Consider the following 25,154-nt stretch of genomic DNA (forward strand, 5'->3'; position numbering starts at 1 on the left):
ATAATAAGAGATAGGTATTATAAGTAATAATTCGTCTAAAACGGAATATATTTCAATTTCTACGCGGTACTTACAATCGACTTGACGCTCACGAAAGAGAAAACTCACGAGAAATATTCTTGCGGATCGATTCACGCGAATCACGAAGTGCTGAGGGAAAAGAATAAAGTAATGAGAGAGAGAGAGAAAGAGAGAGAAAGACAGAGAAATAGAGAGAAAGACAGACAGACAGAGAGAGACAAAGAAAAGAAAGATGATGGAAAAACACTAAATTGGCCTAATTTACTCAAAGTTACGGAACACGTAGATTGATATAACTTATAACTTTAGTACGGCCTTCAAATGAAATATCTAACGGAAATCAAGTACATGATGTTAATTCAAATAAACGAAAATAAAACGATGTGCCACGTTTGTAAAACATGGGCAACTCCCTCGAGTCTATCATTTATTGTAGGATATAACGAATTATGAATATAAAAAAAAGGTAAGGGCTTCAAAATGGTACAATTACTGATAAATTTATATATTTTAAATATATATATGAAAATGAGTGGATGGCATTGCATGAAAATTACGAAGTATGAAAGTAGACATTGTCTGCATAATGGTAGTATATTCATGACGATATAATCAATTAATACATTATAAGAGATTGGGAATCCGTAATGATCAAATAAGGGAAGGCTCACCTAATTTCACATTGTCTGCTACAGAATGTAAATTGCCATATTTGGACAAAAGGATCACTTTCAAAGCATTGACAAGTGAAAATTATAGAATGTGAACATGTTTTTCTCTTTCATGTGATTAAGTTAAGATATTCCTTTTCAGAAAACTGTTATATTTAACCGATTATATTATTTTTTAAAACAATAAAAAATTGTTATTTTGTTTGTGTAACGGAAACAAATGAAATTTATTATAACGATACTTTGAATGTAATTGTTTTACATTTTTTATTTGAAGAGATGAAAACAAGGTTAGATGGAGAATTGAATTTATCATCCAGCAATTTATGAAATTTATTGCTTTGTAAATTAAAAAAAAAGGAAAAAAGACAAAAAGAATAAAAAAAGACTAATGGAAAAAATTAATATTGAAAATAATACCGATGAAAGCTAATATCCACATAAATCGATATTCGAGCTTAAACATCGAAAAATATCTAAAGATATAAAACTTCGAAGAAGTCAATTTTTTCCTGTGATTCCTAAAGTACCGTGCATCATGTCGAAGATTAAAGGAAAGAGATTTGACAAAGAAAAGATTATATTGCAACGGAAAGTTCTGGTACGACGACAGAAACTATGTAGAAAATCTTGGCGGAAGTTTTATCAAGTTTCCGGTATGAGAAATCGAGGTGAAATCCCTGACGGCAAGGAACGTAAAAAAAGAAAAAGAAGAAAAGAAACAGAAAGAGAGAAAGAAAGAAAGAGAGAGTGAGAGAGAGATATGAAAACGACGAAAATGACGACGATAGTAGAAAAGCAAGTCGAAGATGGTCGAAATGGACCTTTCCGTTAGCCTCTCCCCCATCTCTTTCTCCTCATTCCGCTCCTCTTCAAGAAGTCGTTTTTAACGTCTACTATCTTCATTACGTGCTTCGTACTCTCAACGACGATCAATTATTGTCGTCCACCGAGGGAAAACTTTTATCGAAGCTTAAAGAGAGTTTTTATCTCCGACGCGTGCCCAGGACCTCCAGAGGAATAGAAAGGAAAGGGCTTTTGTTCTTCCCCGAGGAGGATGAAATAATTTTGACGTTTTTCAAAGATTTTTCTTTCTTCTTTTACGAGACGTTGTTGAATGATCTGAGTTGAATGAAGTATGCTCGGTAAAAATAAAAATATATATGACAGATTTATGGAAGGTTTAAAACCTAGTATAGATATACACTGATAACTGCACTTTCGTAAACTGTAAAATCGAACGGAAATTACTTTAAGCTAATAGGTCAGCATCGAAGGCGTCTCGTGACGTAAAATACAGAGAGCACATGAGATCGATTTTCGACGAGTCCATATCCTCCCCAGACTCCTCTCGAACCAACGAAAATTTGTTACTTCGAATGAGATATATGTCAGTGCCTAGATAGAACGAGAGGGAGAGAGAGAGAGAGAGAAAGAGAGAAAAGAAGAGAGAAAGAGAGAGAGAAAGAGAGAAAAGAAGAGAGAAAGAGAGAAAGAAAGAGAGAGAGAAAACGAACAAATTTCAAAGAGCTTGTCTCTGACGAAGTTAGAAACTGATCAAAATTCGTCATCGCGCTATAAAGAAAGAAAAAAGAAATAAAAGTAGAAAGTAACATTTTCAGTCAGCACAAAAATTTCCGAAGATGTTAGATAGATATTATGCAGGTTCCCATTCGATCTTATATTTCTTCAAATGGGTCACATTCTTGTTTCTACATTGTGATCAAACTTCTCAAAGATTTTTTACGAAATTGAGATTATTTAAATTATTTTAGAAACGTCATCGATATGTTGAATAAAAAACTTATGTTAAAAAAAGAATCAATGCAATAGCGTAAATTCGCTCATATTTTCGCCTTCTTTTTCTATAATTTTTTTTCGAACGTTCGTTACTTTCAATAATATCATATTTCGATTACATAAAAAAAAGTTCTTATAAAGAACATTGATCTATTATACATCTAGGAACAAAGAAGACTCGTAATTGCTTGAGTTTTGTGCGAATCTCTTTCTCTCTCTCTCTTTCCCTCTTTCTTTCTTTCTTTCTTTCTTTCTTTCTTTCTTTCTTTCTTTCTTTCTTTTTTTCTTTCTTTCTCTTTCTGTGTCCTTCAATGAGAGCTTCCGCAAAAAGAGGCTCGTTGCTCCAAATTCTTTGAAACGATATTAAGAGCAAAGTGGAATGGCTCTCTTTACTATAGCACCGTTACGCGTATGAAAAAAAGCGGAAAAGAATAGCATTCACTTTGTCACCGATTAAAGTATCTAACGATATAAACATTGATAGTAAAAATGTTTATAGGGCATTCTTCGGGATAGGACAAAAGAGAGGATTTTCTCTGGAGAAAATAACTGAGAAAAATTCGTATCTATAGTTTCATATTTTCTTATTACTTTTTCATGCAATCCACGACCAAAATAGAGCACTTTGTTGTATACTAATGTCCCCATGTATGTATAACATACGTATGTGTATACATAAATTCATATCTTAAGAAATTTTTATACCGGTCATATTTATATATTTCCCGAAGACAAAATCCTGATACCGCTATCATTTATTTTAATAAGTTTTGACATCACGCTGATATAGCGAGTTAACTTTTTACATCGAATAAATAAGATGAAACTTTATCATATGATGTAACCAAACTGGTTCTGATCATCCCTTTCTATTTATTTCATTGGAATATTTTGATTCATTGGAAAAGCTTCTTGAAACATGAAAAATGATCTCAAATCTTTTTCTTTGAAAGACAAATACAAAGAACGATTTTATCTATCTATGTCTACCTCTATTTGAAGAATTGCCAATCTTTTTTCATTGAAGAACTTACATGAAAATTCTCATCTTACTTTTTCTCCCTTTCCTTCGATTTTAAGACAATTATAAAAAAAAAAAGATGAAGTCTAATGAAATATAAATAATTAAAACTTCATGTTCCTTTTCATGATCCTTTTTCTCTAATTCCATCAATTTTAATACACAGAGAAAAAGAAAAAAATTGAAAAGAAGAAGAAAAGAAAAAGAAGAAAATAGTAAAAAAGTTTTTCTAAAAAATTAAAAACTTTTCTCGAAGATTCATAAAGATATTTCATTATGCAACGATCAACTTTCACTTCATTATGAATTGTTATCGTGTTCGCGTGAGAAAGTGATAATAATATCCACCGTGTACCATGTTTATCATGTCATAATGAAACCAAATCGATGATAGGTTTCAAATAGGAACCATTACATCTAGTTTGACTTGACAATGCCAATAGAAGCTGCGATCTACGGGAAACGATGAAACATGTGAAATAAGCACAGTCTGTATACATGTATATACTATATGTATAAATCGACCATACATCATATACATATGCATGTGAATCATCTATTCTATCGACATATACTTATGCATGTACATGCATACATACTTAACAACAGAACGTATTTATATATGCATACTGTATGCACATGTGTATAAATATATATATATATATACACATATATATAATATATATACATATATATGTGTATAGATATGTATATTGTATATCACTCGAGAATATGCGAGTTCGCGGATACGAGTAACGATATCCACGTGCGCCAAGTTGGATTACGCAGCTGCTTATCCATGTCGTCCAGATTCGAGTGATATATCATTGCTGATATGTACGAACACGAACAGCCATAAATTATAATATCCTTTCATTTTCGTCCGACCATTTCGTCAAACTCCGAATCAATCTTATCAACGATACTCGATTATTTTCCATCTAATTGTAAAATCTCTTTTGCTTTTCGAATATGCAAAAATCGTAAAAATCTAATTGGAGAATATTTAATAAGGAGTTTGAAATATCGCCATTTAAAAATGTTACCCAGATTTTCTAACAAGCCATTATGAAAAACGAAAAATTTTTTTTTCTTTTTTGTTCCTCCCTTCCTTCCTTCCTTCCTTCTTGCCTTTCTATTTTTTCCTTCGCATATACCAACGATTATCGAAAGATTTAATAAAATTGTACTAGATTAATAATTTGAATGTTCCTCATTTTCCGTTAGAATATTATGAAGGTAATTTTGAATGGAGGTAATTTCAATCTAACGCAATACATATAATGTTCATTTCCGTGTGTAACATATATATATATTACACACATACATAGATATAATAATGAGATGTCGGAATTATTTATATATCCATATCTTCCAAGTATGATACACGACCATTGAATCTTTTCAGAAATTTGTTATGAATTAAAAAGTATTACATCTACTGCGTCGATCATAAGGATTTTCCTAAATGCTTTCAATAATTTTATTAACCTCTTACGCTGAAATCTGTTCTGAAGTGTTATCTGCTTTTAAAATGGAAATGACGTACTATGCATGTAGTATTTATTGTTTAAAATAAACAAGTTGTGCAATCAACCACGTTATATGCAGAGAACTGCATTTATTACAAAATTTTATTAATTTTATGGAGTATTATACAATAAAGTAATATAGTAAAATAAACTTATTAATTTTTACTAAGTATTATCTTTATTCATATTTTAAAATTAAAAGAGACAGTAAAGGTAGTACTACTATTCGTCAACATTAAAAAAAAAAGAAAAGAAAACGGCTGATGTAAGGGAAAATATTTTCATAGAAATATTCCATCTACTAAAGATAAATAAAAGCCCTAACGAAGGTACAAAATATGTGCGAAACACAATAAACGCAGTATAACTACTTGAAAATATAAGAAACGTCTCGTTACACATTTCATATTGTTTTTAAATTTATCACAATATAGAAAATTATTAATAAATGACTTTAATACATCGTTAATCTTATCTACATTTATCTAAATAGTGTAAAAATATCCATTTTTTACACGATTTGTTTAAAACTAATAAAAACGATTCAAATAACAGCTCGCTTCAAGTTGCTTAAAACGAGTTAGTTACGGGTTTCTACCAATTCATTTTTAGCGCAAAAAGTAAAATAATATTCTAACGAAACTTTATATGAAAATATTTAAAAAAAGAAGTTATGTATTTAGGTGACGCAACTACCTCATTGCTTTTATGAATGAATAATTTCAGTGCGAGAAGTGACACTATATCAGGTTTAGAATCTTCAAAGAAGAAGAAAAGAAAAGAAAGAGAAAGATCGAGAGAGAGAGAGAGAGAGAGAGAGAGAGAGAGAGAGAGAGAGAGAAAGAGAGAGAAAGAAAGTGAAAGAAGGGGGAGAAAAAGAGAGAGAGAGAGAGAGAGAGAGAAAGAAAAAGGAAGAGAGCAAATCATGATAGCTCTAGCTTCATATTCATCGTGTCATAAAGAGGAAGGGAAAAAGAGTGACCTAGGAATGAGAAAAATGTGGACAGACGAAGCAAGTGTGGAAAAGGTAGAAACGTGGCATCCTTTTACAAACTTCCATTACCTGATTGCCTTCATGAGAAGAAAAATATTAGCGATAAAACAGGCACATTGTACATGAATATACATGAGGTTCGGAAAGAGTGCATCGAGGGTGAATCACTTTTGCATATGATTTTTCAATGAATCACACGGACTCCGAACAAAGAGCTTCATTACCTGTAAAGTCAATATGCAAAAGGTTTCAAATTCGTATTGTCCATTGTTGTGAACGACGATGAAATGGACGTTTAAGAAAGAAGAAAAGGATAAATCGTTGGAGGCATTCTCCTTAGCGCCATGCTTTGACACCTCACTTTTTTATGGTAGGACAATAAGGGCACCGTAAGAGTATTATATACCGATATATAAAAATGCTTGAGATCGATAATATAAAATAGAGTGAGAAAAAGGAAGATAAGATAAGATAGAGTGAGAGAAAGAGAAAGAGAATAAAGAGAAAAGAGAAAAGAGAGAAGAGAGAAAAAAGATAGGTTGTTGGAATCGATTATAGCGCGTAAAAGCCATTAACTCCGTTAAAGAGAACGAACCGGCTACATGGATGTTCGATATAACGGTAAACGAGTTTTATAATTTCATAAGCATTCTATTTTAATAAAAAAGAATAAAAAAGAGAAAAAAGAAGGAAGAAAAAAAAGAAATAAACATCGCGGCCACCCTCTCGTATTCTCTTTATATTTCGAATAAAAGAGAATTGGGGGAAAGAAAAATGATTTATCATGGAATACGATCAAAGAGATTACTTACGATAATCGTCGTTCATAAAAGTAGTAAATTAGGTCGCATTATATGCGATAGAGAAAAAAAGGATGGAGAGAGAGAATCGTTAAATAAAGAACGAGATGTCGATGCTGTACTCTATTTCATGATAACGGAAACTCCTTTTTAGGTTTTGTTTTAAAAATAAATAAGTACATACTTATTCTTATCGTATAAACGTCTTTTCGTTAATTCTTAAAATAGCTACGAATATTTTCTCGTCTCGTGAAACGCCCCAAGCATTTAATTATACTCCTGTTTGGGCAGATCTTTTTTATTATTCCGAAGTTTTCGTTTTATTTGGAAAATGCCGTTTCATACTTTAAAATGAAAGAGAAAAAGAGAGGGAGAAAGAGAGAGAGAAAGAGAGAGAGAGAGAGAGAGAGAGAGAAATTAGACAAGCAAAGTTTCGTCGTATTAAAAAAAATAGCATTACGATAGCAAATTTTTATGAAACTTTCTATGCTCGTCGCATTTTGAGCATTCGTTTTTTGTTACAAATTCCCTCTGTCTCTCTCTCTCTCTCTCTCTCTCTCTCTCTCTCTTTCTCTCTCTCTCTCTTTCTCTCTCTCTCTCTCTCTCTCTCTCTCTCTATGTCTTTCTCTCTCTCTCTCTCTCTCTATGTCTTTCTCTCTCTCTTTTTTTTTCTTCATCCTTTCTTCTTTTATAACCGATACCTACTCTTCAACGCTATTCTTACGGAAAGTTTTCACGTTCTAACGATAATCCTTAGTAGGCTATTTTTATTTCTTTTTTCTTTAACTTTCTCTCGTCTATCACAATATTTTCTTCTTTTTTTCTCATCTCCTCATATAATCTTTCACACAAATACGTAGATATCTATTCGCTAAATAAAAACAGATTCCATTACGTACGATAGGGATATTTGCGTATTTTTCTATAACGCTTTAATTTTATTATGCAATTCCTTTCTGTATATGAAAAAGAAACACGTACGCACACGCACACACATGCACATATACACTGCACCCTGCGACGCTACCAAATTTACATATTCGGACTAGTTCTTTTTTTTCTTCTTTCTTTTTCATAAAAATTTCACGCTTTATCGATTTCACTTCTAATAATAAAAACAAGTGAAAATAAAAAAAAAACAAAAAAAAAATAAGAAAAAGCAGAGAGAAAAATAGGACACAAACGTTCCATATGAAGATTTACCTTTTCAATTTCTTTCTCATGTAATTCCAACGTTTTCACCCATATCCATCCATCACAGAATTTAATTTTCGCATTGATGAGGAAGCCAGTGAAACAACGGAACGGATGTTTCAGCTTGTAAATTTGATAAAGAACGAACGACTGGGTCGAAAGTCCGAGGTTTCCTCAAAAATAAAAGGACCATCGATAAGGATCGAGAGAACGGTCTCATATTGAAGGTATCACGATGGTTTCGCGTTAATTGGATGTCAAGGGAAACTTAATTAGAGGACTCCCTGATGTTTACATGCTCGCGCCGAACCTTTGCTCGTTATTAGTCGACAACATAGAAAAAGCTCGTTGCTCGTGAACTCAACATAATTTCAAGCCTTTATACCTAATTTATACCATCCTCGCAAGCCTTTCTGCTTATTTTAAATACATCAGAACGTATAGAACACGTCAACAACCCAAAAATATCCAATAATGATCAAAATTATTTGCGATTCGAAAATTTATTTCTAAAAAAATTAAGAATGCTTATATCGAGCTATATTAAAAAAAGTTTTGGCCTTTTTTTTACTATTCCCTAATTAAAAATTCATCTTCGTTGAGAAACTAATATGCCTTCATTCGTGTTATTAACATAATTTAAAAATTATTCAACATCTCGACGACGATCTCTTCTTCCCTTTCTCTCCTTCTCTCATTATTACTAATTTAAACTCATTTCTCATCTCTTCTCTCATATCTACCAATTTTGCTAATAATTTTGAACATTTACTAATCGTTTTCCTATCAGAAATTGGGCTCTCTTAAAAAAAAAGCAGAAAAAATATTATCGGATTAAAAATGTCTATTGATTATTATATTGAAAGCATTCGTTGGAAATTCTAGAGGAGAGAAAAAAAAGAAATAGAGAAAGAAAAAGAATAGAAAGATTATAGAAGGGATCATCCGATGAAACTTGTATAATTATTTTACAAACCAAAATATAAAAGAGGAAATTAAAATATAATTTTAATGAAATCGATCGCAAAAAAAGAAAGAGAGAATGGGAATCAATTTTACTCACCAACGCAGAGGATGAGCGCCGCAACGAGAATCGGCGGGAAGATTCTCGAGGACGAAGACATATTTGCTTCTGTGATTTAGCTTCGTGGACGCAAATCTCAGGACAAGAAAGATAGAGATAAAGACAATAAAAAAAGTTCCTTGCGAGCACGCAAATATTTGCTTTTTTTTCCTTCACGAAAGAAGTAAACGTTCGCTTTCTTTCCTACTTCTTTTTCTTCTTCTTCCTTCCTTCTTCGTTCTTGAACCCACTCAAAATTGTCTTTATCGGTAATTTCTACCAGCAAGGAGGAAATTCACTAATCGTAAAACGTGATGACACGCGCGTTTAAAAGAAAAAAGAGGGAGGCTAGAAAGGCACTGCTGGATTGCGCACGCGACAGCAAAGAATAAATACTGAGCGCTCCTTCCGATAGTCCTTTTTAAAATTATTTATATGATCGTCGTCTCTTGAAAAAATTAACGTAAAGGATCGCAAAGGGAAGAACAGTTCTTATTTATTTTTCTTTTGTTTCTTCTTTTCCACTTCTTCCTCTTCTTCTTCTTCTTCTTGTTATTTTCCTTCCTTTTTTTCTTCTTTCTTCCTCCTCTCCAAATATGTACCAGATGAAATAGTCCCTTTTTGTCTCTCTATCAAGTTGTACTATTTCGATCGAGATCAAGATCTTCTATAAAAGAGCGAAAGAGCGAGGGAGAAAGAGATAAATGTAGGCAAAGTGAAAAAGATAGAGGAAAGAGAGAGAGAGAAAGAGAGAGAGAGAGAGAGAGAGAGAGAGAGAGAGAGAGAATATATTTGAAAAGAAACAATTATATCGAAATCTCTCCTCACAAAGTTTCTCTCTAAGAACGCGCACCTTATTGATGATGACAATGACGAAGAGAAGAAGAGAAAAAGATAGAAAATGATAAAGAGTGCAAAAGAGAAAAAAGACAAAGAGAGAGAGAGAGAGAGAGAGAGAGAGAGAGAGAGAGAGAGAGATAAGCAAAACGAATCGGGAAGAGATCTTCTCTCTTTTTTCTTTTCTTCTTTTTTTATATTATTTGTTTCCTCTTTCTCCTTCTTCTTCTTTTTATTGTCGGCTCTCTTTTTTAATATATATATGTATACATATATATATATATATATATATATATATATATATATATACATATAAATATACGTATATATATGTATGCGTATATATATGCATATATATATATTATATATGTTGTATATTATATAGTTTATATATATATATATATAAAATAGAAAGCCGTGCACACTGAGCGTCCTCTCGAGCGTATACGTCGTCCGATGCGGCGCCGCCGTCGAACTGACTTTGCACGTTATGCTGCTGCGGTGGTGGCGACGTGACGCGCCGCTCCTCCTCTCAGCTTCTATCCGCGGCGTCGCGCGCGCGATTCTTCCTTCCTTCTTCCCTTCCGTACATGCGCGACGGTACGATAGAATGGTCACCTTTTCAACTTGCTTGGACATCGTTCCATTTCTCTTTCCATATTCTTATTTTCGATTAATTAAATTTATTTTTAATTAATTTAATCGAATATAACATTCGAACTTACAATTAGATTTTATTTTAAAATTTAATTGTACCATCATTCCGACCTTCTTCCCTTTCGAATATATGCGACTGTACGATGAAATAGTTACATTTTCAGTTTGCAATGTTTCGCTTTCCTTTCCATACTCTTATTTTCGATTAATTTAATTTATATTCAATTATTTCGTCCGATCATTTTATTTTTATTTATTTCGATCGACCATTTTATTTTTGATTAATTTTAATTAAATATAATATTCTAATTTAAAATTAGTTTTTATTTTAAAATTTACGATATTAATTTTATTTTAAATATACCACAGAATGGTCATATTTTTAACTTGCTTAAATATCGTTCCGTTTCTCTTTTCATATTCTTATCTTCAATTAATTTAATTTATTTTTAATTATTTTGATCGATCACTTGATTTTCGATTTATTTAATCGAATATAACATTCGAAACCGTATACAAAAATTTAATTGTAAAGAATATAGGAAGTATTTTGATTAATACTTTTATGTAACATATATTTACTGGATTAACTTATAAAAATAAATACTGCTATAAGTAAAAAATTTATTAAAATGAAACATATAAGTGTCATTTTATTGTAATAATTTTTTTATTTATAACAGACTTTATATTCGCTAAAGATAGTAAAATTAGAAATTCTGATTATAAGATCGTATTCATTGGGTTGATTCACAAACAAGAATCTCTTTTATTGAGGTATTTATTTAAGTATCAATAGTATAAAAAGTTGATAAATATGACATTTGCTACGGAATAATTTTTTGTAAAAGAAATAAGACATAGGAATCGAAACACGTTAAATATCATAAAAGTTATCGTCAGCACTTATTTTTACAGACTTTACTTAAAATATTATTAAGATTTCTTTTATAATATTTAAAAGACTAAAAATGTATATTTCCTAAATAAAAGTAAAGTTTAATATAAGAATTTAGACAATCAATTCTCCTATATATTTTATCTACAAAAAATAATGAAAAATACAATATTAGATGAATATACCGATTTGTGCAGTTAACGCATGTTTAATTTATTTAAAATTTCATCTAATTACAACAGACAAAACACCGATTATTCGAACAATGCAGAAACAAAAGATTTTTGATAAATGAATTTTCCAATAATTAATTGATAGAAAATAAAGATAGATGATATGCGATATAGAAATAGGAATATTCGTTAGTTTTGTAGGATATATTGCGAAAAAAAGGAATAAAATAATAAAAGTTAATGGTTATTCATCGTATAGATTCAATGTTGAAACTTTTATTAAATTTTCGATTTTTCGTTCAGTCGATTTTCTATAAACTTTGTTTTACGAAAACGAAAATATAGAAAAAAAAATAGACTTCCTTGTGTTAATAAAAATAAAACTTTGTGAAAAAGATACGAGAAAGAAAAAAGCACCTATCTATCACGTGATTTGAATCGAATCTAACTTTTTGCTAGTATAAAAAACATATGTATTAATCAAAGAACACTCTTTTCCTTTGAATGTCGCGTAATTACGCGCCAATCGCAGGCAACTCCAAAGAATTAAATCGACGAAGAAATTTCGAGACGAAAGAATGTCGAAGAATAAAGTGTTCAACGGAGAAAAAGAGACAAGATATTGGAAATTTCTTCGTTAACCTCGTTTCCATTTTTTCTTCCATTTTTGTTTCTTTTTCTATTTTTCTTTTTTTCCTTTTTCCCTTTTCCTTTTTAATTCCCACTTATTATTAGTTAGGAGTTCTCTCATATCGAGAATTTCTTCAAAACGCGTCCACGTGTAAATTAACGAATTGAATAGTATAGCATACTCGTGCAGTAACACATCAATCACAGAATGTCCTGCAGGTGAAACCATCCCCTGACCACACTCCGTCCTTTCCTCACGTCTCTCTCGTCATCGTGAACGTGTCTATCGGCCCCTTTGCGTGCGAGCAGTATTTTGTTTGCACAAAAAAATAAAAAGGTGAGGTAGAAAGGAAAAGAGAGGAGAAGAAAGAGAGAAAAAGAGAGAAGAAAAATAACGTGTCCGAAAAAGAGAAGAGCTCGTCGTCGCGCAATGAAATAGCTTTTCGAATCGATTATTTCTAGTCGATTGATTCAAATCCGCTTTGCTCGATTCGATTGATACGTCTGACACGATGCGATCGAACTTTCATTTAAAAAGCAGAAAAAATGTTTCAAAGGTATTCGATGAGAGGTCCGACAGATCGATACTTTAAACGTCACTTACAAAGTTCTCTAATATTGATCTTTCGACAATGTCATTTATTTTAATTTAACTTTCAAACGATCATATCTAACTTTCCTTTTTTCTGAACTTCAAACTTTTTCTTTTAAAGAAATTGTAACTATATAGTAGGTTCATTCTTATGTTTAAAAGATTGTATGTGGTAAAAAAGTTTACAATATTGGAAGCTTAGTTGTACAAGGCCAGCGAACCGATTGTCGTCATCTCGATACGCAGATGCTGAATTTCGTGATTTCTCTGAGCGGAAGTGGCTATATCCATAAGAAAACTTTCTCTCTCTCTCTCTCTCTCTCTCTCTCTCTCTCTTTCTTTTTCTCTCTGTCTCCATCTATCTATCTATCACTATCTCTCTTTCTCTCAGTGATCAGTACTACTGGCAAATGCCAAGATTTGGAACTTTATTGAATGCCAAATCTAGCGAGTTTGGTCCGAAAGATATCCGAACCGTCAAACCGCGTTTGTTCGATCGAGTGTAAATCTTTAAAGAGATCCGATTAACTGGATCAAACTGACGATATGTTGAACAAAGCAATACTTTGACTTTATTTCTCTTCGGATATCTATACTACGAAAATAGAATTAAATTTAAATTATTACTTAAATAAATCGTTATTTAATATTATTCGAAGTTTTGCGTATTAAAAATTTTTCGATAGACAATAAAAAATGTCATTAAAAATTATATAATATTTATAGATTATATCACGATTCTTATTATAACAACCAAGATTGTTGACCGAACGTAAAAACATTTTATTTTTTCTCCTTTAATTACGTTACATCATATCTCCTTTTATGTAGGACTCACATAGCTGCGTTGAACATAATTGCTTTAGATGCACTCGTCTACACTACCGGTCGTATTAAAAATGCGCTAGTATGTTATTAATGTACTCGTGTGCGCTCAAAAAGGAAAGGTGCGATTAACTTAAACACGAGTGAATATTTCTAATTTGAAAAGCGCATTTTTGATGGAATACCTGAAAAAAAATAAAAAAGAAAATAATATATGTAGAATGACATTAGGATTCGAATTTTTTTTCTTATTCAATTAGAAAAACGAGATATGCTTAATTAATTTTCGGAATAGAAACTTTTCATTCGTTGCAACAAGAATTTATATAATAATTTCGTTTTTTAGTCAATCTCTTGAATAATATTCGACTGTGATAAACAAAACTGTTATATATATATATATACTTATATATATATATATATATATATATATATATATATATTCATGTACAATGTAAAAGGAACGAACCACCAAAAATTTCATAATTTATCCTTTACATTATGCCCTTTCATAATTTTGCATCGTAATACTAATTGTAAAAAAAGGTTCATTAAATATATTACACGTTGTTAACGTTATTCAAATATTATCCTACTTAAATCTTATTCATTGATGGATTATTTAAAATAAAAAATAATGATCATATCCTTAAGAAAAATAATTTTTTTCTTTTTTTTATAAAAATTCGATTAAAAAGTGTAATTAATTATTCTAATCATATTATAACTCTATAAGAATAATACTTGTCAATCAAAATTATACCTCATTGTAATTATTTTTGATATATATCTGTTGTTTTATGATTCTTTTTAGAATGTTAAAAATGCAAAAAGCGTACTTTCGGAAGGACTAAATTAAAAACACAAATGCAATCGCGAGATCATACTACCGCACTCTTACGACGTCTCAAGGAACTTACCTACTGCAAAATTTCATAATTATTTCGACATGATGCTTTACCCAAAAACATGAAATTAAGCAATCTAATTCTGTTATTAATTGTAGAAAAAGTTGATTCTGATGATGCTTATTTTCGATCATTTATCATTGTATTACTTCTTGCTACGACCAATGAACTTAAATCATCACTTAATATTCGTCGAATCTGTGATGTTGGGACAAAAGAAATCAATTCGCGATAGAACAAAGACTTGTGTTGATTGGTCGAAATTAAAACTATGTAAATTTCAAGACTTTACTCAATTACATATTTTATTGTAATAGATGTGATAATCAAAAATTATAGATTTAAAGATTCCAACAAAGTTATTTTCTCTTTTAATATATCTGCTTATTTATGACAATAGAGTTAATCTTTTTAAAATGGATTTTGAAATCTGACCAATCAAATAACGTCGCTGCTACGCAATAGCAAAATGCTCCTCGATCTGAATAAAGGCACCGACTCACCCTTACAATTTTTTTACTATCTGTTTACCCTGTCAAATAATAGTTATCAGTATATGGCTTTGTATTTGTAGTTGTATTGTATCTTTTATTAGAGGAAGCCACGATGGAGAACGCAATCAAAATCATTGTAAAATGGAGCGGAAAAGAGTACGAGATCCTTGATATCTTGGAATCTGACACGGTCCTTACAGTGAAAAATCGCATACACAAAGAAACAGGCGTCCGTCCAGAGCGTCAAAAATTATTGAACCTCAAATTCAAAGGTTATGTTTTGAACTGTTTTTATAGACCTATGAATTTATTTAAATGACATCAAATGTCTAGTCTTTCATAATGTTCTATTATATATTTTTTAGTTGTATCCTTTAAAGTTATTAATTTATGTCCTTTGAATGTATTAAGTAATTTATCAAGTATTACTTGCTTGTAATATTAGAAATAAATTAATTTAATTAATTTTTAATTGTTAAAAATTAACCTCTTAATATATTTTAATGTTTCACAAAGGTCTATAGAAACTTTGTATTTACCAGGCAAAGCAGCACAAGATGATGACATTATAGGAAAGCTAGGATTAAAACCAGGTTTTAAATTAATGTTAATGGGTTCTCGAGAGGAGGACATCGCGGAAGTGAGTCGAGCTCCAGAAAATATGCCGGACGTAGTAAATGATCTAGACATAGAGGAAGAAGAAGTAGAAATAGAAAAAGCTGAAGTATATTTATCTAAAATACAAAAGAGAATTGATCATTATACCATTACAGAATTGAATCCTCTTAGGGAAGGCAAGAAACTTCTTGTACTTGACATAGACTACACTCTTTTTGATCATAGATCAACAGCAGAAAGTGGAGCGGAGTTAATGCGACCATATCTACATGAATTCTTAACGCGTGCTTACAAGAATTACGATATAGTCATTTGGTCAGCAACCAGCATGAAATGGATTAATGAGAAGATGAAATTGTTAGGTGTCTCGAATCATCCAAATTACAAAATAGCATTTCATCTAGATTCTCTTGCTATGATATCCGTTCACACGCCAAAATATGGAGTAGTGGGAGTAAAACCTCTAGGCATTATTTGGGGAAAGTATAAACAGTTCTCGGCAAAGAATACAATAATGTTTGATGACATAAGAAGAAATTTTATTATGAATCCACAATCAGGATTACGAATAAGACCTTTCAGACATGCGCATACAACTAGGAACAAAGATAGAGAATTATTAAAACTATCTAAATATCTAGAATTAATAGCCAAGGTAGACGATTTTCAGACTTTAAATCATAGAAAATGGGAAGAATACAAAGCAAAAAAGACGCATGATAGAAGAGGAGAGAAGAGCGACGATGAATAAATATTTATCTTCATTTATTTTCATTAATTTGTATCAGATTTTACATTTCATTGACATCTGATGAAGAAGAAATCACTTGTATCGACGACTGTAAGAGAAGAAAGGAGAAGACAGTATGCTAAATGTATGTCTTGTTAAAAGTCTGTTTAGTAAAATGTAAGTGAAAGACCAAGCCTAATTAAACAACAAAATCATGCTGAACTAGAAATGATTTCTGCATATTATGGAAAAGTTTCTGTTCGCATAAATGCATGCTTGGATTATTAAAACTATATATATTTTCACATGTTCCGATGTATGATGTACTTATTGTATATGCAGTAGGTACTAAATAAATACGTCAAATCTTAAGCAAATAAAGTCTTATTCAAAAAATTAAATATATTATTCTTTAATTATTCCTATTAAGATATGACAGTAGAGTAAAAAAGAATTCGTCCACCATTTTTCAAAAAATAATCGTATATATGTGTCATTGTTATTTTAAAGTATGCACACTTTCAACAATGTTTACATTTATCAAGATCAGACAAGTAAAGGAGACAATAGCCGGTATATATATCACAATTTAGTCGATTCTCAATGACATACTTCTATAAATGTATAAGTAAAAGTATATAATACATGTTCGACAAAACTACGTTTCTATTGGTCAGTTCTGATTCTGTCAATAAATTAACTAGTGCGATGTATAAGATCAAAAAACGTGAATAGTATTCGATCTTGCTATGAATAGAAGAAAACTGACAGAACTGACAGATGGAGTTCCGCTAAACCATGAAAGTTAGCGAGCCACAATGATAGTGAATTGTTGTGGAATGAGTTAAAAAGATGGCGAGCTGTCATCAGTAAACGCATTTTTTGTCTAAGGAGGGAACGTCACAAATGCTTCGTAAAAAGAATTATTCGTCGACAAGACAGAAGAATGGAACTCTTTCGCACTGACACACATTTTATTTTCGTAAAAGAGAGGCACAGTTTATGGTGCGACAAAAATACGGGCCAATTTTCTGCTAAATCCGGCAAGTACAATAAAATATAATATCTTTGTTAAAATTACCAAATTTTTGAACGTTGTTTTATCTTATCTTTTTTTATTGGAACAAATATAAAAAATTAATTGTGCAAAAATATATTAATATAAATACTTTTATCATTTGAATAATCTTAAATGTTAAAAAATACGCTTATACGTTGAGAATGAAATGTGCTGCAAAATTTGACGTTTCTTTGTGTTTCTTTGTGTACATTAATCGATCAACATCACTTTTATTTTTATTTTATATGAATTATTTATAAAGTAAACGATATTACAATCAACATAATCAATTATTTTGCTTATAACATTTGTAGTAAAGTTATTGTCATATCATAAAATTATCATCATTATCATAGTGTAAATATTTTCTATACTCTATTGCATACAGATTGGGAATGGGCATCACCAAAAGATTTAGAATGTCTTGGAATGTTCTATGGAATAGTAGGAAAAATAGAACAACCATCAGTATTAGAACCACGTTTGATGCTTATAAAAGAAATTTCTGTGGCCGGAGAATTATATGGCGGTCATATAGTACACAGAATCAAATCAATTGTATTCTTACATATTGGGTCAGATAACACAGACATTGGATTACTTCCATGTAAGAAACATCAGCATTTACCAAAGAAAAAGGGAGCTAGTGGATTATTTGATGTGCCGCAAAAAGCTGCATTTGCTAAAACATGGGGCACTATAAAGAGTGCTACAAATACTATTAAAAATACCACTCAACAAGCAGCTGCTCTTGCAACATCGCAGGTATAAATAAAGCTGTAATAAGAGAAAATAAGAAAATAATTCTAATATATTACATATGTAGTTTCTCTAAGTTTCTCTTTTCTGTTACTAGGTTAAGTCTACAGTAAATAAACGAAGTGGAGTTAAAGATAAAGAAAAATTTGAGAAAAGAATCTTAGAAGAATTGAATAAAATTTTTACAGAGACCGATTCTTTTTTTTATTGCGAAACTGGAGATATTACTAATAGTTTACAACGATTATGCGTAGCCGAAATTGAAGAAACTAAAAGCAATCTATATAAACCATTGTGGCAACGAGTAGATGATAGATTTTTTTGGAATAAGCATATGTTGCAAGATATAATTAATTTAAAAGTTAATATAGTCAAAATTTTTTATTTTTTAATAATAAGGTGTACTGTATTAACTATTTAAAATAATATTACTTTTTCAGACAAACAAAGCAGATTGTTGGATATTACCAGTCATTCAAGGATATATTCAAATAGAAAAATGCAAAGTCGAAGTCGGATTCTATGATCAACCACAACATGAAATATTTAATTTAGCTATTATATCAAGAAGGAGTAGATTCCGTGCTGGCACTAGGTAGTTTTTGATTATGATTATTTTGACAGTATATCATAATAAATAAAATTAAAAATTTAACATTGATTACAATAAAGGTATAAAAGACGCGGTGTTGATGATCAAGGTAAATGTGCCAATTATGTTGAAACTGAGCAATTGGTTTGGTATCATGATCATCAGGTATCTTTTGTACAAGTTCGAGGTAGTGTACCAGTTTATTGGTCTCAACCTGGGTATAAATATAAACCACCTCCACGAATAGATAAAGGTAAAGTGTATGCATTTTAGAAGTTAAGAAACAAAATAGTTTATAGAATTATTTATAAAATTAACACATTTGTATATGCAATCTTATAATATTAAGTAATAATCTTATAATAATATTTTAGATGAAGCAGAAACACAGGTTACATTTGAAAAACATTTTGGTGAAGAACTTGATTTATATGGTCCAATATGTATTGTTAATCTAATTGAGCAAACAGGAAAAGAGAAGATAATTTGGGAGGCTTATAGTAATCATGTTCTTAAATACAACCATCCTGATATTACATATACAACTTTTGATTTTCACGAGTATTGGTAAGTCTAAAAATGATCAAATTCTTGAACATGTTATATTAATTCCTTATGTTTCTGTAATTTTTATCTAACAGCCGTGGTATGCATTTTGAAAATGTTTCTATTCTGATTAATGCACTTGATGCAGTATTAACGAATATGAGTTACTGTTGGCGCGACAAAGAAGGTACAATTTGCATGCAGAAAGGAATTTTTCGTGTAAATTGCATCGATTGTTTAGACAGAACTAATGTGGTACAAACAGCTATTGGTAAAGCTGTAATGGAAATGCAATTTTCAAAACTTGGCTTAATACCACCTGATGGAACTTTACCTACAAACATTAGACAAACTTTCCAATTACTTTGGGCTAATAATGGTGACATAATCAGTAAACAATATGCTGGGACAAATGCTTTAAAGGTTTGTAATTCATTCTGTTAACTTAATTTTATTCAATATATATTATAATATATATTTATTCTATGTTAATATATATATATATATTATATATATTATATATAGTATATTATATATATTATATATATGTATATATTATATATTATATATATATATATATATATATATATATATATATATATATACATATATATATAATATACTTAATTATATTTTCAGGGAGATTATACGAGAACAGGAGAAAGAAAATTCACTGGATTAATGAAAGATGGCATGAACTCTGCAAATAGGTAAAATTATGAACTTTTTCTATGCTTTAAATCCTTCATTTCCATTCTTTCTTTCTTTTTTCTTTTATTTTATCCTGCAACCAACTGCTATTTCAAAATCATTACAAATTATCTATCATATCTTAATTTTCAGTTTGTTAGATATTTTAGTTTGGTGATAAGGTATTTTTACCAAATCAAATACCAATCAAGATTGAGTTAGACGTTTCTAATTTCGTGCTTTGTAGATCCCTGACATCCTTTAATTTTCCGATAGATATTTTCAACAACACTTTATGGACGACTTACGCCAGGCAGCGATAGAAACTTTGCTAGGAAATTCAATCGACGTTGATCAACTGAATAACGATTGGTCACATTATTTAGACATCCTTGATAACTGCTGCCTTGAACTTATTCCTACAAAACCACCAAATATAGAGCTTCAACTTGCTACACATCCTGAATTTCTTTATGCCACTGCTATGTGTAATTTAGCAAGGTTCGTTTTCTGTTGTCAAAACGAAAAATTTGTGAAACGTGTATATGAGAAATAATTTCATAACACTACAATTTATATTTCATGTTTAACTGAATTTTATGAATAATTGTAGTATGCTAAACATAGTTTCATCACAGATGATGAATCTTACATCGCATGAAAATTAGTGATTGATCTTACATTTTTAGCAATTAGATCTGGCAGTTATTATTAATAAACAATGCATCTGTTTTTAAACATAAAAACACAAAATCTATCTAATCCTATGACAATAATTCTTATCATAAATTATATATATAAGTATTATTGTAATGATTATTTATACTTAATTTTTTTTTTTAATTATACTATGATTTCAGATATTATCTTAATCGCTTCAAAGATGTCTATAGACAAGCTACAATTGATATGATGTTAGGAAATTCAGTAAGTGAAGAAGTATTTCAAGAACGTACAGAAGAAGAAGATAATGCTGCAACAGCAATTCATGTGAAATTATTGATTGAAGATTGTAAAAAATTATTGATACCTGATCCTGAAGTTATTCTTGGGAGTTGGGGACTTATTGATGCTGATCCTATGTATGTATATTCATTTATTAATAGTTTGTTAAAAAAATTATGTACTCTCTGAGAGTACATAATAGATACTAACTAACTAACTAGATACTAAGCATAGATGCTAACATTTTCTTTTTTGATTTCTTTTAGAACTGGGGATCCCACTGAAACTGAAATGGATACTATTCTTATATTAACTCGAGATAGCTATTATGTGGCAGATTATGATGACCAAATTGATAAAGTTACGAATTATCAAAGAGTTCCGCTATCTGATGTAATTCTTATTGAATTTGGCCAACCAGAAAGTACAGTTTCTATTTTTAAGAATAAACATTACCATTGTATTAGAATTAGCTATAAAATGGGTACAGAGTATGGTTACTTTCACATGTTTCGCAGTACAAATTTAAGGTTTTTTAACAACATGGCTGTTGTAATAAAAACTGCTGAAGAAAGCATAGGTAAATAATTTACATTTTAATATATTTTAATAATAAAAAATAATATATAATAATTTTGAAAACAAACAGAAATATTGATATTGCAGAATCCTTAAAAGCAATTTGTGAAGCTATCTCAGTAGCAATGGAAATAGCTGGTTTACCAAAAGTACCTCTGGCAATGAACATAACATTAGATAAACGGAAGAGTAAATTAGTTAATGTTAAAGGTTCTACAGGACTTTTAGATATTTCCTCTCTTCCTGAGTTAACCAGAAATGTTTCTGAAACGCAATTATTAGCTCTTAAAAGTGCAGGTTTGTTTATTAATAGTAAAAATAATCATCTATAGACACAAATTTATAAATCATTATGATTTTGCAGGTACAAAGGCACTAAGTAATATGTCAGAACAATTTAGTAAACTTAATAAATTAAGTCACAGTTTTAGCACGAAAAAACCGATCGACTTAGCAAGAACGATAAAATCAAGGAAGTCTATTACATCTTTAAAACCAACTTTTACTGTTGGTGATAGAGATATCTCTGGAAATATTAGTAAAAAACGCAATGATACTAGTAGCAGTAGCGATGAAGATGAAAATATTGAAATGACTCACATTCATACAGAACAAACAAAGAACTTTTCTCATGATAAAAAATTAATGGAAGCTTATAGCCCGTCAATTGGAATTATAATGGGTATTAAAGATTCTGATATAGTAAATAATAGTGCTTCTGATAATTATTTAGCACAGGCAGATATAGATAAAGATAATGTATTGTCTTCTAATATTAAGAAATCTGAATTGTATCTAATGCCACAAAGTGAATCTGGTAGTTCTCTTAGTGCTTCACCACAGAAAACCACAGCAACGACACCAGAAATAACTATTCAGGATGTAGCAGACTTTTTAAGCGAAGAAAAAGATAGAATGATGCATCCAACATCATTAAGTCTTTCTAAAAATATAAGCCAGTCAACAGGAAAAGTGGACAGCAAAATAAATTTAAATAACTTAAAGAGTAGTACTTTGTTAATAGATAATAAGTTACAAGATAAAAAGAGATCAACATCTGAACAAGATCTGACATTAAATATTACCTCTTCGCAAAGTGAATCGGCCCTGAAATCGATAAAAAGTAGCATTACAGATGTCACAAGTCCAGTTGCAGCTACTGCCAAAGATATTCTATCACCTTTTTCAAAGTTCGCTAAAGGTGTGCAAACACTTGGAGCTAATTTAGATCCGAGGAAATTAAAATCAGGTCAAATGGGATTAACGAGAAATTTATCGGATCATCATCTAGAAGAACGTCAGAAACTTCAAGAAAAATGGGGTTCTTGCAAATCTACATTGATCGCTTTATAAATTATTGTGGCATAACTGTAAGTATATTATATTGAGCAACATGATAATAATAATGTAAATATAGTAACAGAAAAAAAGAAATTGAAATGGAGTGCGAATTAAAAAATTATAAACTTAGAGCTAGACAAAACAATTTATAAAAATTATGTTATCACCATGTTGCTAAAGCAAGTAATAAGAAAATTAAAAAAAGTATATTTTTTACTTTTATGAAAAATTGCCCTACCAAATTATGTGGTCAATATTTTATACATAATAACAACCTGAGTTTATTGTATAATAGAAATATTTATTATTTTCCAAAAAAGGAATTATGGGATTTTATGTTTTAGTTTGAACTCTACTCGAAATTCAATACTTAAATTTGAAATGCTTTTAGCATATTTATACAGAATTTATACTTAACATAGAATTTACTCTTATAAGATTACTGTTAGTACTGTGTTCAATCTTGCAACATTTAATTAGATTGTGAGATAAAAATATATATTATCCGAGTAGGTATACAGTAGAATTTTAATTTGGTTTATAATAAGTTTTAATACCCAACAATGAAAATTTCAAGTATGATTTCATTATATTTATAATTAACGATAAATCGTTGACTTTTAACAACCTTTTCGAAAAATACATTTTTTTTTTCTTTTTCTTCAGTAATATTCTTACTTTTACTGAATACGAATAATTAGGATTCTACTGTATTTGGAAAGTGAGATTTAAATAAGATTTTTTTTCCAACAGCTTCTTGTTGCATAATTAAATTTTTCCACAAAATTTAAGCACTGTTGCCTTGCTCGTTGACATTGATAGTTATATTCATTATAGTTATATTCATTAAAAGAGTGTTTTATTAATAAACGTTTTTGAGCGCAATTTAGGGGAAAAAAGTTTTTTTATACAGCAAGTTGGATAAAGAAGCTTTTTAGTCAATTATGTAAATATAGAAAATGACATGAGTCTAATATAGAAAAATTGCAAAATATTAATACAGATGACACATGGTAGTATATTAATTAATAATATTAGTAATAATAATATTGAATATATAATTGATGAAGCATCATAACATTATATGTGAGTTATATAGAATTATTGAAATATTTATTGACCATTTTGGATATTGATATATTCGTGACTTCTATTAAATATTATTTTTAGAAACTTACATAAAACTGTGCTCAGTTTTATTCTCAATATAATCGATTTTAGAATACGGAAAGATCTAATTAAGTTGATATAGTTAAATGGTGTGATTAGATATAGACATGCACGATTAAAGAGATTGATAAAAAATGCTTGCTTTTCAATGTAATTAAAAATTATCTTTTCTTTTTCTTTCTCAAAAATATCATCTATACATCTCGCAATCTTAGAAACTGCAGTATTGATTTAGTATTGCTGCTGTATTGCAGACAACATGACTTACAAAGATACTTTATAGTTTATAAATGTATTACATAACAAAGACAAGCATTAATTATAGTAAAATAAAGCAAATACCAGTTAGTATTTTATTAAAAAAAATAGATCGTATAAATTCATATCACTATGAGTTTTTAATTATTATAATCAATATAAGTTCACCTGAATAATTATGTACTTTGTAAATATTATTAGAGCAATTATTGACAGTTCTTATAAATTTTTCATACAAAAAAGTATTTAAGAATATAAATATACGTTGTCCTTTTGTATAACACTTGTTTTAGTCACGAACAATAGTCTGTGATACATTTTTGCAGATTGAATATAGTTTGTAAAGAAAATTGTAAATCTTATAAATCACGTAGTGATTTTTTAGATTAGGGTATTATGAGAACTGTTTTCTAATACTTCAGTGTATACAAAAACTATAATTGTATAAAAATACCAGAACCTTGATCCAATCCAAACAAAATTTACCTTTATTGGCTAAATTTTCGAATTGTATTTCTTCGACTATCGGATATGATAACTCAATCAAGCTTTATGTATGTGGATGCAACCAGTTCAAATTCAGTTATAATGTGTGTTATAAATATAATAGCCAATAGAGGCTTTGCCTTACATATGTATATTCAAGAAATATGTTCTCGAAAGATCACAAAAAAATAAAACTTACGCATATATGCCAAATAACGCAAAGTGACACTTGTAGATGTAACAATAAAAAACATCGTCAATATATCGTCT

General features: G+C 29.9%; 3 protein-coding genes across 6 annotated transcripts in view; 2 read left to right on the top strand and 1 right to left on the bottom strand.

The window, feature by feature from the left end:
- The window catches only part of LOC118444753 (uncharacterized), a 68,695-nt gene extending 58,232 nt beyond the window's left edge, over positions 1-10,463 (bottom strand). The window contains exons 1-2 of one of the 3 annotated variants that reach the window (XM_035873321.2): positions 10,359-10,463; positions 9,097-9,763 (exon numbers count right to left, since the gene is read on the bottom strand). In XM_035873321.2, the coding sequence (XP_035729214.2) occupies positions 9,097-9,157 (61 nt within the window). In that variant the 5' untranslated portion in view covers positions 9,158-9,763; positions 10,359-10,463. Of the gene's footprint in view, positions 1-9,096; positions 9,764-9,949; positions 9,965-10,358 lie in introns of those variants that run through there. The other 2 variants (XM_035873322.2, XM_035873323.2) reach the window with 2 other exon arrangements.
- Positions 10,464-15,079: 4,616 nt separating this feature from the next.
- On the top strand, positions 15,080-16,848 carry Ublcp1 (Ubiquitin-like domain-containing C-terminal domain phosphatase 1). Its single transcript, XM_035873198.2, has 2 exons — positions 15,080-15,382; positions 15,653-16,848. The coding sequence occupies exons 1-2, from the start codon at positions 15,223-15,225 to the stop codon at positions 16,477-16,479; spliced, it is 987 nt and encodes a 328-aa protein (XP_035729091.1). The 5' UTR covers positions 15,080-15,222; the 3' UTR covers positions 16,480-16,848.
- A 207-nt stretch (positions 16,849-17,055) lies between these two features.
- sp3 (phosphatidylinositide phosphatase spermathreecae) lies at positions 17,056-25,130 on the top strand. Of its 2 annotated transcripts, XM_035873196.2 has the most exons (13): positions 17,056-17,501; positions 17,907-18,283; positions 18,375-18,638; positions 18,718-18,872; positions 18,950-19,122; positions 19,244-19,436; positions 19,511-19,838; positions 20,055-20,125; positions 20,382-20,606; positions 20,966-21,187; positions 21,317-21,630; positions 21,717-21,926; positions 21,994-25,130. In XM_035873196.2, exons 1-13 carry the CDS (start codon positions 17,405-17,407, stop codon positions 22,980-22,982), a joined length of 3,618 nt encoding a protein of 1,205 aa, XP_035729089.1. In that variant the 5' UTR covers positions 17,056-17,404; the 3' UTR covers positions 22,983-25,130. The 2 variants fall into 2 exon arrangements, with proteins under 2 accessions (XP_035729089.1, XP_035729090.1); XM_035873197.2 differs by lacking the exon at positions 20,382-20,606 and having other exon boundaries at positions 17,057-17,501.
- The last annotated feature ends 24 nt before the right edge of the window (positions 25,131-25,154 follow it).

This window comes from Vespa mandarinia, chromosome 10 (assembly GCF_050613455.1).
Source record: "Vespa mandarinia isolate Hongniang chromosome 10, ASM5061345v1, whole genome shotgun sequence".
Classification (NCBI taxonomy): domain Eukaryota; kingdom Metazoa; phylum Arthropoda; class Insecta; order Hymenoptera; family Vespidae; genus Vespa; species Vespa mandarinia.

Coding starts and splice junctions, on each gene's coding strand:
- Ublcp1 (XM_035873198.2), top strand. CDS start 15,223: ATGGAGAACGCAATCAAAATCATTGTAAAATGGAGCGGAAAAGAGTAC. Junction 15,383..15,652: donor ATTGAACCTCAAATTCAAAG/GTTATGTTTTGA, acceptor TGTATTTACCAG/GCAAAGCAGCACAAGATGAT.
- sp3 (XM_035873196.2), top strand. CDS start 17,405: ATGGAACTCTTTCGCACTGACACACATTTTATTTTCGTAAAAGAGAGG. Junction 19,839..20,054: donor CTGGGACAAATGCTTTAAAG/GTTTGTAATTCA, acceptor TTATATTTTCAG/GGAGATTATACGAGAACAGG. Junction 21,188..21,316: donor CTTATTGATGCTGATCCTAT/GTATGTATATTC, acceptor GATTTCTTTTAG/AACTGGGGATCCCACTGAAA.